General features: G+C 45.3%; 1 protein-coding gene across 1 annotated transcript; it reads right to left on the reverse strand.

Annotated features, from left to right (window-relative positions):
• Positions 1-359: 359 nt before the first annotated feature.
• On the reverse strand, positions 360-761 carry LOC137323322 (cytochrome c, somatic). The gene is made up of 2 exons (XM_067986811.1): positions 584-761; positions 360-502 (listed from the first exon to the last, which is right to left on the reverse strand). The coding sequence occupies exons 1-2, from the start codon at positions 750-752 to the stop codon at positions 360-362; spliced, it is 312 nt and encodes a 103-aa protein (XP_067842912.1). The 5' UTR covers positions 753-761.
• Positions 762-17,367: the final 16,606 nt, after the last annotated feature.

The raw sequence follows: 17,367 nt of genomic DNA on the forward strand, positions 1-17,367 counted from the left end.
GTATCAAGGAGATCTTTGCTGCTTACACTTCACCAAGAAAACAGACTCTGAACTTGGTCACTTCTTGCAAACACCAGGTAACATATGACCTGGAACCAAACTTAGTTATGGTAATACAATAAATGATTTTCATAGTATTAAGGCACCTTGAAAAGGTACTTAACTTTATTTTAGAAGTTGAAAGTTTGTTATACAATCAAATCATTTCCACAACAGTAGTTAAAAACAACTAACAAGTTAGCACTGAATATAGACAAGCGGGTGAATTACTGGAGTGATTTACTCCTGACTAAAATTTTCGATGACTGACAAAAAGAACATTTCAAAATAAAATCAAGCATTTAATTAAAGTTTTATTATTATGATGCTTTCTTTAAATAAGCAATGAGGTCGGCACGTTCATTTTTCTTCTTGATACCAGCAAACAGCATTTTTGTTCCAGGAATATATTTTTTGGGGTTCTCCAAATATTCCATTAGTGTGCCCTCTCCCCATGTGATGCCTGCATATAAATCCATATTTTAGATCGGGGACAAATAATACTGAAATACAAGCATCAAAGTTGCAGTTTAAATTACACTACCTTTATTCTTGTTTGCATCAGTGTAGGCATATCCTGCAGCTGACCCTGTTTTACGCCCAAAAATACCCGAAAGATTTGGGCCAACCATGTGTTTTCCACCTTTTTCAATAGTGTGGCACACAGCACACTTCTGCACAAAGATTTTCTTTCCTTTCTCTGGATCACCCATTTAGTAGAGTCTAACATGACAAAAAGGAAAACATTAAGGATTGAACATGAACTGTAGTAACTTGCTGACCAATTTGAAAATAAATTGATTCAAAATGTATTTCTGTAATCATGATTAAAATGCTATAAATTAATCTGAGATTTTACTATTCATCTGCTACAACTAAAAACGATACTTTAGTTTAGTTTGCCAGACATATGCACTGCAGCAACTTGCCAAGGCTTCTTCGACAGCAACTCCCAAACCCGCGACCTCTACCACCTAGAAGGACAAGGGCAGCAGGCACATGGGAACAACACCACCTGCGCGTTCCGCTCCAAGTCACACACCATCCCGACTTGGAAGTATATCGCCGTTCCTTCATCGTCGCTGGGTCAAAATCCTGGAACTCCCTACCTAACAGCACTGTGGGAGAACCTTCACCACACGGACTGCAGCGGTTCAAGAAGGCAGCTCACCACCACCTTCTCAAGGGCAATTAGGGATGGGCAATAAATGCTGGCCTTGCCAGCGACGCCCACATCCCATGAACGAATAAAAAAAATCATAACCTAACTCGGTGGGGCTGATTTTTGAGTGTGGCACCTCTTTTTTTTTTAAAAAAAGTTTTTAAGCTACATAACTAGTAAACGGAGAAGCACTGTAAGCTATAGGCAAAAATTCTTTATTTTTGTCACAATACACCCTTTCCTGGGCGACAGTACTAGTGAATGTTGCTAACAAATCAGTTGTGAGTATTGAAACTGAATGTTACTCCTGCTGGGCTAGTGTGATGGCACTCCTCTTCTGCAAGCTGCAACAATATTAGATGACCATATTATACCCTTGTAATGCAGTGCTCCATCATAACAGATACCTATTTTTGTCCCATGTTGAATTTAAGCAAGCTAAGAGAATGTGATCAAAATACACAGTAACTGTAGTCCTACATAATTGCACTTGTAACTTTTGGAGTGCCCAAGTGATGCTCAGGCATTCTTTTCAATTGCTGAGTAAGCCATTTCTCGTGACTGTAGCTTGCAGATCAGGTAGATGACCTTGCGGTCATTCATGTGGCTCAACGTGGTGATGACGCCCCTGAATAACTGGTCGGTATGGATCATAAACACTGAGGAATAAGCTGGATTGGCTAGCAAGGGATCCACATGCAATGCATCTTTCACATAAATAGACCAGATCTCTTGTTTAGGCTTCGCGATCTAGATCAAATCCGTTAATATCCGTCACCACCACCTTCTCAAGGGCAATTAGGGATGGGCAATAAATTCTGGCCTTGCCAGCGACGCCCACATCCCATGAACGAATAAAAAAAATCATAACCTAACTTGGTGGGGCTGATTTTTCTCTGCCCAATGCCCCGTGCACACCTATTTCCCAGGAAGAAGAAAAAAAGGGGGAGACCCATCACATCCAGTCTTGCATTTGAAGTTGCAAATCGACTTTTGGGGAGTTAGGAGACAAAAATGCAAGTTTTCTGCTGCAGTTGGGCAGCACTGTATCCAGGAACTTTTAAGGAGAGTTGGGGAGTTCCATGCACTTAGCACAATGGGTATCCCATTTGTAGTCCACTGTACATGTGTTAGTAGGAGGAAGAGGAGGACCAGGAACAGCTTTTGAATGCCAGGGAAGTGTAGGGTCATTGCAGGGAGAGGGCTCCTAACCATCATTATCCTGCCAACCAAATATATCAACCCCATAGGAATTATTTGGACCTGACAGAGTAGCAATGTCTTCAGAAGCTCTGATTCACCAGGGATGACATTAAAAAGGATGGGCAACATGCTGGAGAACAACCTGCAACCCAATTCAAGGCCAGACATGAGGCTACAAGTGACAGTGAAGGTAACAGCTGCCTTCAAGTATTTTGCCTCAGGCTCTTTCTAGAGGGCCAATGGAGTTGTTAGTAACATCATTCAGTCTGTACTGCATTGTTGTATAAATAGATGACTCATTTATTGTTTGCCAGAGCAAGCAGATACATCTCTTTCCTAGGGGAGTGGGACTAATTGGATAGTCTTTCAAAGAGCCGGCACAGGCACGATGGGCCGAATGGCCCCTTCCTGTGTTGTACCATACTATGAACGAAAATGAGCAACAGGAATGAGCTCCAGGCCTTTTCAAATAGCAGATGTCATTGATGTCACAAACATGCCCATAGCCAAACTGAAAGAAATTTTATTCCATCAATGATCAGCTTGTGTGCAACCATCCTCACCGGGTACTACAGGTAAATTCCAGATTCCTCAGCAGCATTGATTCATAATGCATTCATTTTATGGCAGTCCACCATGCACCAACATTTGCTGATATCCAGAAAGTTAGGGATTGGATCCTAGGAGACCACAAATATGCTCTGCTGCCTTGGCTTCTTACCTTTCTATGGCATGCCTATACACCAACAGAGCACAGGTACAATGAGGTGCACGCCTCCACCAGATCCATCGAATACATCTGGAAATCAAATATTTAAATACATTGGCCTAGATTTTCTGATTGGGCATATGCCCAACCAGAAGTTAGGCAGTGGAAGAAGAGCACTTGCTTGACGCTGATCCCACGTGGTATTTCCGGAGTCATGTCATTAGCATAGTCTTGAGGTGCTCCCAGTTTTGGAAACACCTGTGATTCAGAACTTGCCCGTTGCTGGAGAGGAAGTTGCATTCTGCTGCAGGATTTGAAGACCTGCAACAGCTTAAAGGGGCAGGCATCGTGGCTTGTAAGGCAGAACCATTGTGATTGGAAACCTGTCTGCAAGCAGTTCAGCAGGACACACAATGCCCCATTTTTGTGATAGGAAGATAGAAATTCCGATGAAGAAAGTGAGGGATGGAGCCCAGGAAGCAAGCTGCCCAACAAGAATGCCAAGAGGTTGTAACTAGCATCGATGCCATGAGCAACATACCACATATCTGGAGGCAATATAGGAAGAATATTAATGACCGTATCAGGTCAGACAAGATAAAAGAACTCATTGTTATCTTCCATTAATTGAGAGTACGAAGCACCTATGACACAATTATCTCGCCCTCATACTGCCTCAAAATACTTTTGATGCTTCCCATTAATCTACAGGGTGCACATAGCATCACCAGCCTTCCCCAGGAAGTGTTCCATCACTCACATCCTTTCAGGCATTCAGGCCAAAGTAATTGTCTCATCTAATGTAACTGCATGACACATGTGCAGGTCATCACATGCACTGTGGGCTACATGCTGACACTTGGATATTACTGTATATCATCAAGACTATTGCAACCACTCACTTTTTCTACTCTGCTTGCAGAAGATAGCAGATAGCAAAAGAGACAGAGAACACAGATGGGAGGAGGATCCCTAACGTTCACATACTATCCCAATATGAGGAAGAAGCCCTGCAAATCCGGGGTCGGGGGGGAGGTTGATGATAAGAGGGGGATAGAGATGGGGCAGTAGAAGGACTGGCCACAGCTCAGGACTTGTGTGAACCACCATCTCCTGCTTTCCTTTCATCCTATTTTCTCATTTATTCACTTGTGACAACCCATATACTGAAGGATTTTACCACATCACTCCTTCCATTGGATTCTGTATGTGAAAAGGCCTCATAAGGACAACAATGTAACATATCTTCCCCTTCTCTTTTTCTAGACAGGTACAAAAAAATAATTTAAAAGGCTAGTGGAGTGATGGCCTTTATTTTTTTTTATTCGTTCATGGGATGTGGGCATCGCTAGCAAGGCCGGCATTTATTGCCCATCCCTAATTGCCCTTGAGAAGGTGGTGGTGAGCTGCAGTCCGTGTGGTGAAGATTCCCCCACAGTGCTGTTAGGAAGGGAGTGCCAGGATTTTGACCCAGCGACAATGAAGGAACAGTGATATATTTCCAAGTCGGGATGGTGTGTGACTTGGAGGGGAAAGTGCAGGTGGTGTTGTTCCCATGTACCTGCTGCTCTTGTCCTTCTAGGTGGTAGAGGTCGCGGGTTTTGGAGGTGCTGTCGAAGAAGCCTTGGTGAGTTGCTGCAGTGCATCCTGTGGATGCTACACACTGCAGCCACTGTGCTCCGGTGGTGAAGGGAGTGAATGTTTAGGGTGGTGGATGGGGTGCCAATCAAGTGGGCTGCTTTGTCCTGGATGGTGTCGAGCTTCTTGAGTGTTGTTGGAGCTGCACTCATCCAGGCAAGTGAAGAGTATTCCATCACACTCCTGACTTGTGCCTTGTAGATGGTGGAAAGGCTTTGGGGAGTCAGGAGGTGAGTCATTCGCCGCAGAAAACCCAGCCTCTGACCTGCTGTTGTAGTCACAGTATTTATATGGCTGGTCCAGTTAACTTTCTGGTCAATGGTGACCCCCAGGATGTTGATGGTGGGGGATTCGGCGATGGTAATGCCGTTGAATGTCAAGGTGAGGTGGTTAGACTCTCTATTGTTGGAGATGGTCATTGCCTGGCACTTATCTGGCGCGAATGTTACTTGCCACTTATGAGCCCAAGCCTGGATGTTGTCCAGGTCTTGCTGCATGCGGGTTCGGACTGCTTCATTATCTGTGGGTTGTGAATGGAACTGAACACTGTGCAATCATCAGCGAACATCCCCATTTCTGATGGAGGGAAGGTCATTGATGAAGCAGCTGAAGGTGGTTGGGCCTAGGACACTGCCTTGAGGAACTCCTGCAGCAATGTCCTGGGGCTCAGATGATTGGCCTCCAACAACCACTGCCATCTTCCTTTGTGCTAGGTATGACTCCAGCCACTGGAGAGTTTTCCCCCTGATTCCCATTGATTTCAGTTTTACTAGGGCTCCTTGGTGCCACACTCGGTCAAATGCTGCCTTGATGTCAAGGGCAGTCACTCTCCCCTCACCTCTGGAATTCAGCTCTTTTATCCATGTTTGGACCAAGACTCAAGAATCGGTTTCATTCTTGGACACAGGAATCTCCATCAAAGACGGGCACCTCAGCACTTCACTCTACCGCAAGCCCACGGACAACCTCACGATGCTCCACTTCTCCAGCTTCCACCCTAACCACGTCAAAGAGGCCATCCCCTATGGACAGGCCCTGCGAATACACAGGATCTGCTCAGACGAGGAGGAACGCGATGGACACCTACAGACGCTGAAAGACGCCCTCGTAAGAACGGGATATGACGCTCGACTCGTCGATCGACAGTTCTGACGGGCCACAGTGAAAAATCGCATAGACCTCCCCAGAAGACAAACACGAGACAAACAGAGTACCCTTCGTCGTCCAGTACTTCCCCGGAGCGGAGAAACTACGCCATGTTCTTCGCAGCCTTCAACATGTCATCGATGACGACGAACACCTCGCTAAGGCCATCCCCACGCCTCCACTACTCGCCTTCAAACAGCCACCTAACCTCAAACAGACCATCGTTCGCAGCAAATTACCCAGCTTTCAGGAGAGCAGCGACCACGACACCACACAACCCTGCCACGGCAACCTCTACAAGACATGCCAGATCATCAACACAGATGCTACCATCACACGAGAGGACACCACCCACCAGGTACATGGTTCATACTCCTGTGACTCGGCCAACGTTGTCTACCTCATACGTTGCAGGAAAGGATGCCCCGGAGCATGGTACATTGGCAAGACCATGCAGACGCTGCGACAACGGATGAACGGACACCGCGCAACAATCACCAAACAGGAGGGTTCCCTCCCAGTCGGGGAACACTTCAGCAGTCAAGGACATTCAGCCACCGACCTTCGGGTAAGCGTACTCCAAGGCGGCCTTCGAGACACACAACGCAAAATCGTCGAGCAGAAATTGATAGCCAAGTTCCGCACCCATGAGGACGGCCTCAACCGGGATCTTGGGTTCAGGTCACGCTACACGTTACCCCACCAGCGAACAAATGTTATCTGTTTTTAATATAACGGGTCAGTTGCTTTCTTTTCTATGTTTCTACCTCTCTATCTCTGTTTTTTTTTGGTGATTTGTATATTCGGAGACCTTGCAGGTAACACCTGTCTGTCTGCACACTGATTGCCTTGGCAACGGGCAGTTGAAAAAACTGTCTGTAATCACCAAGCATTGTTCTGTGATTTATAAATGCGATTTCATTTCGAGGATTTCATTTCCACAACATTCACCTGAGGAAGGAGGAAGCCTCCGAAAGCTTGTGAATTTAAAATAAAATTGCTGGACTATAACTTGGTGTTGTAAAATTGTTTACAATTGTCAACCCCAGTCCATCACCGGCATCTCCACATCATCATTGAGGATGGGGTTGTTTACAGAGCCTCCTCCTCCCATTAGTTGTTTAATTGTCCACCACTATTCACGACTGGATGTGGCAGGACTGCAGAGCTTTGATCTGATCCATTGGTTGTGGAATCGCTTAGCTCTGTTGATCGCATGTTGCTTCTGCTGTTTAGCATGCATGTAGTCCTGAGTTGTAGCTTCGCCAGGTTGTCACCTCATTTTTAGGTAAGCCTGGTGCTGCTCCTGGCATGCTCTTCTACACTCCTCATTGAACCAGGGTTGATCCCCTGGCTTGTTGGTAATGGTAGAGTGAGGAATATACCAGGCCATGAGGTTACAGATTGTGCTGGAATACAATTCTGCTGCTGCTGATGGCCCACTGCGCCTCATGGATGCCCAGTTTTGAGCTGCTTGATCTGTTCTGAATCTATCCCATTTTGCACGGTGGTAGTGCCACACAACATGTTGGATGGTGTCTTCAGTGCAAAGACGGGACTTCATCTCCACGAGGACCGTGCGGTGGTCACTCCTACCAATACTGTCATGGACAGATGCATTTGCGACAGGTAGATTGGTGAGGACGAGGTCAAGTAAGTTTTTCCCTCGTGTTGGTTCGCTCACCACCTGCCGCAGGCCCAGTCTAGCAGCTATGTCCTTCAGGACTCGGCCAGCTCGGTCAGAAGTGGTGCTACCTTGGTGCTATCTCAACAAGGCTGGAATACAAAGGGGTGGAAGTTATGTTACAGCTGTACAGAGCTCTGGTTAGACCCTCTCTGGAGTACTGCATTCAGTTCTGGGCGCTGGACCTCATGAAGGATATACTGGCCTTGGAAGGGGTGCAGCGCAGATTAACCACAATGATGCCGGGGCTAAAAGGGCTAATTCATGAGGACAGGTTGTATGGTCTAGGCTTGTATTCCCTTGAATATAGAAGATTAAGGGGTGATCTAATTGAAGTGTTCAAGATTATTAAAAGATGTGATAGGGTATAGAATCATAGAATGGTTACAGCATGGAAGGAGGCCATTTAGCCCGTCGAGTCCATGCAAGCTCTCTGCAAGAGCAATTCAGCTAGTCCCATTCCCCTGACCTTTCCCCATAGCCCTTCGAGTACTTATCCAATTCCATTTTGAAAGCCATGATTGAATCTGCCTCCACCACCCCCTCAGGCAGTGCATTCCCAATCGTAACCACTCGCTGTGTAAAAAAGTTCATCTTCATGTCGCCTTTGGTTCTCTTGCCAATCACCTTAAATCTATGTCCTCTGACTCTTGACCCTTCCGCCAATGGGAACAGTTTCTCTCTATATACTGTCTAGACACACAGATCACAGATCAGCCATGATCTTATCAAATGGCAGAGCGGGCTCGAGGGGCTGAATGGCCTACTCCTCTTCCTATGTTCCTGGACCCTTTATAATTTTGAATACTCGATCAAATCTCCTCTCAACCTTCTCTGCTCTAAGGAGAACAACCCCTGCTTCTCCAGTCTATCCATGTAACTGAAGTCCTTCATTCTTGGAACCCTTCTAGTAAACCTCTTCTGCACTCTCTCTAAGGCCTTCACATCTTTCTTAAAGTGCGGTACCCGGAACTGAACACAATACTCCAGTTGTGGCTGAACCAGACTTTATAAAGGTTCATCATGACTTCCTTGCTTTTGTACTGTATGCCTCTATTTATAAAGCCCAGGATCCCGTATGCTTTTTTAACTGCTTTCTCAACCTGCCCTGCCACCTCCAACGATTCGTGCACATATACCCTCAGCTCTCTCTGTTCCTGTACCCCTTTTAGAATTGTACCCTTTAGTTTATATTGCCTCTCTTCGTTCTTTCTACCAAAATGTATCACTTCGCACTTTTCTGTCCATTCCGCCAGCATGTCTATGTCCTCTTGAAGTCTATCACTATCCTCCTCACTGTTCACTACTCTTCCAAGTTTTGTGTCATCTGCAAATTTGGAAATTGCGCCCTGTACACCCAAGTCCAAGTCATTAATATATATCAAAAAAAGCAGTGCTCCTAGTACCGACCCCTGGGGAACACCACTGTGTGCCTCTCTCCAGTCTGAAAGACAACCATTCACCACAACTCTCTGTTTCCTGTCAATTTTATTCCATGGGCTTCAAATTTGATGATAAGCCTATTATGTGGCACTTTATCAAACGCCTTTTGGAAGTCCATAAACACATCAACCGCATTGCCCTTATCGACCCTCTCTGTTACCTCATCAAAAAACTCAATCAAGTTAGTTAAACACGATTTGCCTTTAACAAATCCATGCTGGCTTTCCTTAATTAATCCCCACTTGTCCAAATGACTGTTAATTTTGACCCGGATTATCGTTTCTAAAAGTTTCCCCACCACTGAAGCTAAACTGACTGGCCTGTAGTTGCTGGGTTTATCCTTACACCCTTTTTTGAACAAGAGTGTAACTCATTGGAGTTCAGAAGAATGAGAGGCGATCTTATTGAAACATATAAGATTGTGAAGGGGCTTGATTGGGTGGATGCGGTAAGGATGTTCCCAAGGATGGGTGAAACTCGAACTAGGGGGCATAATCTTAGAATAAGGGGCTGCTCTTTCAAAACTGAGATGAGGAGAAACTTCTTCACTCAGAGGGTAGTAGGTCTGTGGAATTTGCTGCCCCAGGAAGCTGTGGAAGCTACATCATTAAATAAATTTAAAACAGAAATAGACAGTTTCCTAGAAGTAAAGGGAATTAGGGGTTACGGGGAGCGGGCAGGAAATTGGACATGAATTTAGATTTGAGGTTAGGATCAGATCAGCCATGATCTTATTGAATGGCGGAGCAGGCTCGAGGGGCCGATTGGCCTACTCCTGCTCCTATTTCTTATGTTCTTATTTGCAAGTCTCCAGTCCTCTGGCACCACCCCCGTATCTAAGGATGATTGGAAGATTATGGCCAGTACCTCCGCAATTTCCACCATTACTTCCCTCAGCAACCTAGGATGCATCCCATCTAGACCGGGTGATTTATCTACTTTAAGTACTGCCAGCCTTTCTAGTGCCTCCTCCTTTTCAATTTTTAGTCCACCCAGTATCTCAACTACCTCTTCTGTTACTGTGACTTTGGCAGCATCCTCTTCCTTGGTAAAGGCAGATTCAAAGTACTCATTTCGTACCTCAGCCATGTCCTCTGCCTTCATGCATAGATCTCCTTTTTGGTCCCTAATCGGTCCCACTCCTCCTCTTACTACCCATTTACTGTTCATATGCCGATAGAAGTTTTTGGATTCCCTTTTATGTTAGCCACCAGTCTATTCTCATACTCTTTGCCCCGCTGATTTCTTTTTTCACTTCCCCTGTAAACTTTCTATATTCAGCTTGATTCTCACTTGTATTATCAACTGACATCTGTCATATGCCCCTTTTTTCCGCTTCATCTTACTCTATATTTCGTCATCCAGGGAGACCTGGCTTTAGTTGCCCTACCGTTCCCCCTCGTGGGAATGTACCCAGACTGTACCTGAACCATCTCCACCTCAAAGGCCACCCATTGTTCAATTACAGTTTTGCCTGCCAATCTTTGATTCCAATTTACCCAGGCCAGATCCATTCTCATCCGAATGAAATTGGCCCTCCTCTAATTCTTTTACTCTAGATCGCTCCTTCTCCTTTTCCATAGCTAATCTAAACTTTATGATACTATGATCGCTGTTCCCTAAATGTTCCCCAATGACACTTGCTCCACTTGACCCACCTCATTCCCCAGAACCAGATCCAGCAATGCCTCCTTCCTCATTGGGCCGGAAAAGGAAGAAAGTTATCCTGAGCACACTTCAAAAATTCCTTCCCCTCTTTGCCCTTTACACTATTACTATCCCAGTCTATGTTAGGATAGTTGAAGTCCCTCATTATCACTACTCTATGGCTCTTGCACCTCCCTGTAATTTCCCTGTAAATTTGTTCCTCTATATTCTTCCCACTAGTTGGTGGCCTATAGAATATACCCAGTAGTATAATGGCACCTCTATTGTTTCTTACCTCTAACCAAATAGATTCTGTCCTTGACCGCTCAAGGACATCCTTTCTCTCCAGCATTGCAATATTCTCCGAATCAATTCTGCCACACCCCCTCCTTTCTTTCCTCCACCTTGTATCCAGGAATATTTAGTACCCAATCCCGCCCTTTTTTGAGCCAGGTCTCCGACATCGCCATGACATCATATTCCCATGTGGCTAATTGCGCCTGCAGCTTGCCAACCTTGTTTGCTAAGCTGCATGTGTTAACACACATGCACTGTAAACCTATGTTGGATCTTCTTGTATTCTCTCTTAGTCTGTTCCCATCTAATACTCCCATCTTACTCTAGTGATATCTATGCCCATCCCCCTGCCAAATTAGTTTAGACCCTCCCCCACAGCACTAGTGAACCTCCTTGCGAGGACATTGGTCCCAGCTCCGTTGAGGTGCAACCCGTCCGTCCTGCACAGGTCCCACTTCCCCCAGAACTGGTCCCAATGCCCCAGGAATCTAAAGCCCTCCCTCCTGCACCAACTCTCCAGCTACACATTCATCTACTCTATCCTCCTATTTCTATACTCATTAGCGCGTGACACCAGAAGTAATCCTGAGATTACTACCTTTGAGGTCCTGCTTTTTAATTTCTTTCCTAGCTCCCTAAAATCTGCCTGCAGGACCTCATCCCTCTTTCTACCTATGTCGTTGATACCGATATGGATCACGACCTCAGGCTGTTCACCCTCCCCCTTCAGAATGTTCTGCAGCGTAGATAGAGAGAAACTATTTCCTCTGGTGGGGGAGTCCAGAGCAAGGGGGAATAATCTTAAAATTAGAGCTAGGTCATTCAGGGATGATATCAGGAAGCACTTCTTCACACAAAGGATAGTGGAAATCTGGAACTCTCCCTCAAAAAGCTGTCAATTGAAAATTTCAAAACTGAGATTGATAGATTTTTGTTAGGCAAGTGTATTAAGGGTTACGGAAGTAAGGCGGGTAGATGGAGTTAAGATACAGATCAGTCATGATCTAAGTGAATGGCAGAACAGGCTAGAGGGGCTGAAAGGTCTGATCCTGTTCCAATGTTCTTCCTGTGTTCCTGTATGTTTCCAGCCCAACGAGGAAGTAGTGCCTGATCTAGTTCTGGGGAAAGAAGTGGGGTAAGTGGAGCATGTTTCAGTGGGAGAGCATTTGGGAAAGAATGATCACAATATCATTAGGTTTAGAATAGTTATAGAAAGGGACATGGGACAATTAAAGGAGAAGACACTCAACTGGAAGAGGGCAAATTTCAGTGAGTTGAAAAGGAATCTGGCCCAGGTGGATTGAAAACCAAGATTGGCAGGTAAAACAGCAAATGAGCAATGGGAAGCCTTCAAGGAGGGGACAGTTCAGGTACAGACATCACTACAACATATTCTTATGAGGTGGAAAGGAAAGGCATCCAAAGCTAGAGCTCCATGACTAAAGATATTGAGATTAAAATGAAACAGAAAAAGGAGGCTTGATAAATGTCAGGCTCATAGTACAATGGAGAATCAAGCAGAAAACAGTAAATGCCGAGGAGAACTGAAAAAGGAAATAAGAGGGGAAAAGAGAGTGTATGAGAAAAGATTAGTGGGTAACATAAAAGGAAACACTAAAGTCTTTTATAAACTTATAAGGAGTAAAAGGATAGTCAAAGGGTGAGACTGATTGGGGACCAAAAAGGAAATCTTCTTGTGGAGGCAGAGGACATGGCTGAGGTACTAAATGAGTACTTTGCATGTCTTCACAGAAGAGGATACTCTTTCAATACTCCATGGATGTGGGAGTGGTGCCAGAGGACTGCAGGGTTGCAAATGTTACATCCCTGTTGATAAAAAGGGACGGATAAACCCGGTAACTACAGACTAGTCAGCCTAATGTTGGTGGTGGGGAAACTTTTGGAGACCATAATCTGGGACCAAATTAATTGTCACTTGGAAAAATGTGGGTTAATAAATAACAGTCAGCACGGATTTGTTAAAGGCAAATTGTGTTTGACAAACTTGATTGAGTCCTTTGATGAAGTAACAGAAAGGGATGATGAGGGTAGTGTGGTTGTTGTTGTGTAAATGGACTATTAAAAGGTGTTTGATAAAGTGTCGCAAAATAGACTTGTTAGCAAAATTAAAGCCCATGGGATTAATGGGGCAGTAGCAGCGTGGATTCAAAATTAGCTAAGAAGCAAAGAGTAGAGGTGAACGGTTGTTTTTCAGACTGGAGGGAAGTATACAGTGGTGTTCCCCAGGGGTCGGTATTAGGACCCTGCTCTTCTTGATATATATATCAATGACTTGGACTTGGGCATACAGGGCATAATTTCAAGGTTTACAGATCACACCAAAGTCCAAAATTAGTAAACAGTAAGTAGGATAGTAGCAAACCTCAGGAGGACATAGAGAGACTGGTAAAACGGGCAGACACACGGCAGATGAAATTTAATGCAGAGAAGTGTGAAGTGATGCATTTTGGAAGCAAGAATGAGGAGAGGCAATATAAACTAAATTGTACAATTTTAAAGGGTGTGCAGGGACACCTGGGGGGTTCACATACACATATCTTTGAAGGTGGCAGGACAAGATGATAAGGCTGTTAAAAAAGCATATGGGATCTTTGGCTTTATAAATAAAGGCATAGAGTACAAAAGCAAGAAAGTTATGTTAAACTTTTATAAATCACTAGTTAGGCCTCAGCTGGAGTATTGTGTACAATTCTGTTGGAAAAAATTCTGAAGGACAAAATTAGTCTCCACTTGGAGAAGCAAGGATTAATCAGGGATAGTCAACATGGCTTTGTCAAGGGAAGATCATGTCTGACTAATTTGATTGAATTTTTTGAGGGGGTGACTAGGCGTGTGGATGAGGGTAACGCAGTGGATGTGGTATACATGGATTTCAGTAAGGCCTTCGATAAAGTCCCCCACAGGAGACTGGTCAAGAAGGTACGAGCCCATGGAATCCAGGGTGCCTTGGCACTTTGGATACAAAACTGGCTTAGTGGCAGAAGGCAGAGGGTGATGGTCGAAGGTTGTTTTTGTGACTGGAAGCCTGTGGCCAGTGGGGTACCACAGGGATCGGTGCTGGGTCCCTTGCTGTTCGTGGTCTACATTAATGACTTGGATATGAATGTAAAAGGTATGATCAGTAAGTTCGCTGATGATACAAAGATTGGTAGGGTGGTAAATAGTGAGGAGGATAGCCTCAGTCTGCAGGACGATATAGATGGGTTGGTCAGATGGGCGGAACAGTGGCAAATGGAATTTAACCCAGAAAAGTGCAAGGTGATGCACTTTGGAGGGACTAACAAGGCAAGGGAATACACAATGAATGGGAGGACCCTAGGCAAGTCAGAGGGTCAGAGGGATCTTGGTGTGCAAGTTCACAGATCCCTGAAGGCGGCGGAACAGGTAGATAAGGTGGTAAAGAAGGCATATGGGATACTTGCCTTTATTAGCCGAGGCATAGAATATAAAAGCAAGGAGGTTATGATGGAGCTGTATAAAACACTGGTTAGGCCACAGCTGGAGTACTGTGTGCAGTTCTGGTCGCCACACTACAGGAAGGATGTGATCGCTTTGGAGAGGGTGCAGAGGAGATTCACCAGGATGTTACCAGGGCTGGAGCGCTTCAGCTATGAAGAGAGACTGGGAAGATTGGGTTTGTTTTCCTTGGAGCAGAGGAGGCTGAGGGGGGACATGATTGAGGTGTACAAAATTATAAGGGGCACAGATAGGATGGATACTAAGGAGCTTTTTCCCTTCGTTGAGGGTTCTATAACAAGGGGACATAGATTCAAGGTAAAAGGCGGGAGGTTTAGAGGGGATTTGAGAAAGAACTTTTTCACCCAGAGGGTGGTTGGAGTCTGGAACTCACTGCCTGAAAGGGTTGTGGAGGCAGGAACCCTCACAACATTCAAGAAGCATTTGGATGAGCACTTGAAATGCCATAGCATACAAGGCTACGGACCAAATGCTGGAATATGGGATTAGAGTAGACAGGGCTGATGGCCGGCGCGGACACGATGGGCCGAAGGGCCTCTATCCGTGCTGTATGACTCTATGACAATACTCCAGTTAGGAGTACTACACGTTAGGAAGGCCTTGGAGAGGGTACAGAGGAGATTTATTGGAATGGTACCGGGAATGAGGGACTTCAGTTATGTAGACTGGAGAAACTGGGATTGTTCTCTTTAGAGCAGAGAAGGTTAAGGAGAGATTTAATAGAAGTATTAAAAATTATGAGGATTTTGATGCAGTACACCTTTTTCACTGGCAGGAGGGTTGGTAACCAGAGGACACAAGTTTAAGGTAATTGGCAAAAGAACCAGAGGGGAGATAGGGAGAAACATTTTTACACAGCGAGTTATTATGATCTGGAATCCACTGCCTGAAAGGGTGGTGGAAGCAAATTCAATAGTAACTTCCAAAAGGAAATTGGATATATACTTGAAAAGGGAAAATTTTCAGGGCTGTGGTGAAAGGGCAGGGGAGTGGGACTAATTGGAGAGCTCTTTTAAAGAGCAGGTAGACATGATGGCCGAATGGCCTCCTTCTGTGCTGCACGATTTTATGATTAACGATATAGCCTTGCCGACCACTTTCTATTCTCCCTTCCCATCCACATCACCCTGCCAACTTCCAATCCCTCTACCCTTACCCTTCTCCCTGGAAAAAACGTTGTTCCCCCAGCTCCCTCCTCAATTCACTCTATCACTCAACTCCTCTTCATCTGGCTCTCCATTCATCATTACACCGTTACTGCTGTTGGCCAATACAGCTCCGGCCTATGATACCCTAATCCCCACCAAGTCATTCACTATCTCCCACCCTGGCCATTCCCAGGCACAGCTTCCATCTTTGCACCCTTAAATCTGAGGGCCATAGCCTTGAACACACCCAGCACAGTAAGTCTTCTCAACCATTGCCAAATTTGGCTAGACCACATTGAGCATTACCACACTTCCTTCTCCATGGTCAAATACTATTACTCCAGGATCCTTCCTGGAGGGCAAGAACAATCTATTATGTTTTGGGGATTGTCCAACAATTCAATATTGGCCGTCATTTCTCAGCCCCGCCAAAATCTCTGCACCTTTTGCATCCCCCACTATGACTGCTCACTCAGGCTGAAGCAGACTGCAAGCAACTTTGACATTCTCTTTGACCGGGAGGTGAGCTTCAAATCTCACATTCAATTCACTATCAAGCCTGCTTACATCCATGTCTAAAATATTGCTCACTCTGCCCCTAACTTATTCCCGCTGTCGTAGAAATTCCTATCCACACTTTCATCAGCTCTAGATTTAACTTCTTGGACACCCTCTGTGACAAGTTTAGGGCCCTGCCTTAGCTATGTCCTCGGTATAACGATGTTAGTCACTCCTGTGAGTAATCTGATCTTCTAACTCCCACAGAGACCGGTTGCTGAGCTCCTTTGAAAACACGGGAAGGACTTGCGCGCGCCTTGCGGACGGTTGAACGATTCGGCTAATCCCATTAACCGGTAATGCAGAGGAATGTGTGAGGAAAATACTTACAAACGTAAGGGTTGGGGAGAGGGGGGCGGGGGTAGATGACCGGTACTTATTGCTCGGGTTGCCTTCGCCTCCCTCACTCTCCGACGGTCGCCGGGTTATAGCCGTTGGCTGCCCTCGCACTCCAAAGAGCAACACGTGCCGTGCATGCACGTGCCGGTCAGACTTTCCCGCCAAGGCGTGGCCGGAACACGGGCTCCGTTTGGTCAAAGGAGGAGGACCTGGGGAGAAATAGAAAAGTAAATAAATGTCATAATTGCTCCGGCCTGGCGTCACAATAACACATTTACTTCACAAAAGCAGAGCACAGCTTTCGTCACTCATTCAGCTATCTATCCATCTAGAACTTGCATTTATCAGACAAAATTTGTTGTTATCAGACAAAATTTGACACCAAGCCATATAAGATGTTACGACAGGTGATCAAAAGTTTGGTCAAAGAGGTAAGTTTTAAGGATCATCTTAAAGGACGTGAGAGAAGTAGAGAGGTTTGGGGAGGGAATTCCATAGCTTACGGCCTAGACAACTAAAGGCACCGCCGCCTATGGTGAGGCGAAGGAAATTGGAGGAAGGCAGAGTTCTTGGAGGGTTGTAGGGCCGGAGGAGGTTACAGAGATAGAGAGGGGCGAGGCCATGGAGGGATTTGAACACAAAGATGAAAATTTTAAATTTGAGACTTGCTGGACCGGGAGCCAATATAGGTCAGCAAGCACAGGAATGGTGGGTCATTGTTCTAATGACTTCCTCTGTGAAAAAAAACTTCTAACTTCCCCCTTCATTCTTCTAGTGATAATCCTGCATCTATGCTCAGTTATCACCCATTCACCAATCAATGGAAGCAATGAGGGTAATTTTAACCATAACCTAC

This window comes from Heptranchias perlo, chromosome 7 (genome assembly GCF_035084215.1).
Source record: "Heptranchias perlo isolate sHepPer1 chromosome 7, sHepPer1.hap1, whole genome shotgun sequence".
NCBI classification, from domain to species: domain Eukaryota; kingdom Metazoa; phylum Chordata; class Chondrichthyes; order Hexanchiformes; family Hexanchidae; genus Heptranchias; species Heptranchias perlo.

Coding starts and splice junctions, on each gene's coding strand:
- LOC137323322 (XM_067986811.1), bottom strand. CDS start 752: ATGGGTGATCCAGAGAAAGGAAAGAAAATCTTTGTGCAGAAGTGTGCT. Junction 503..583: donor TGATGCAAACAAGAATAAAG/GTAGTGTAATTT, acceptor ATTTATATGCAG/GCATCACATGGGGAGAGGGC.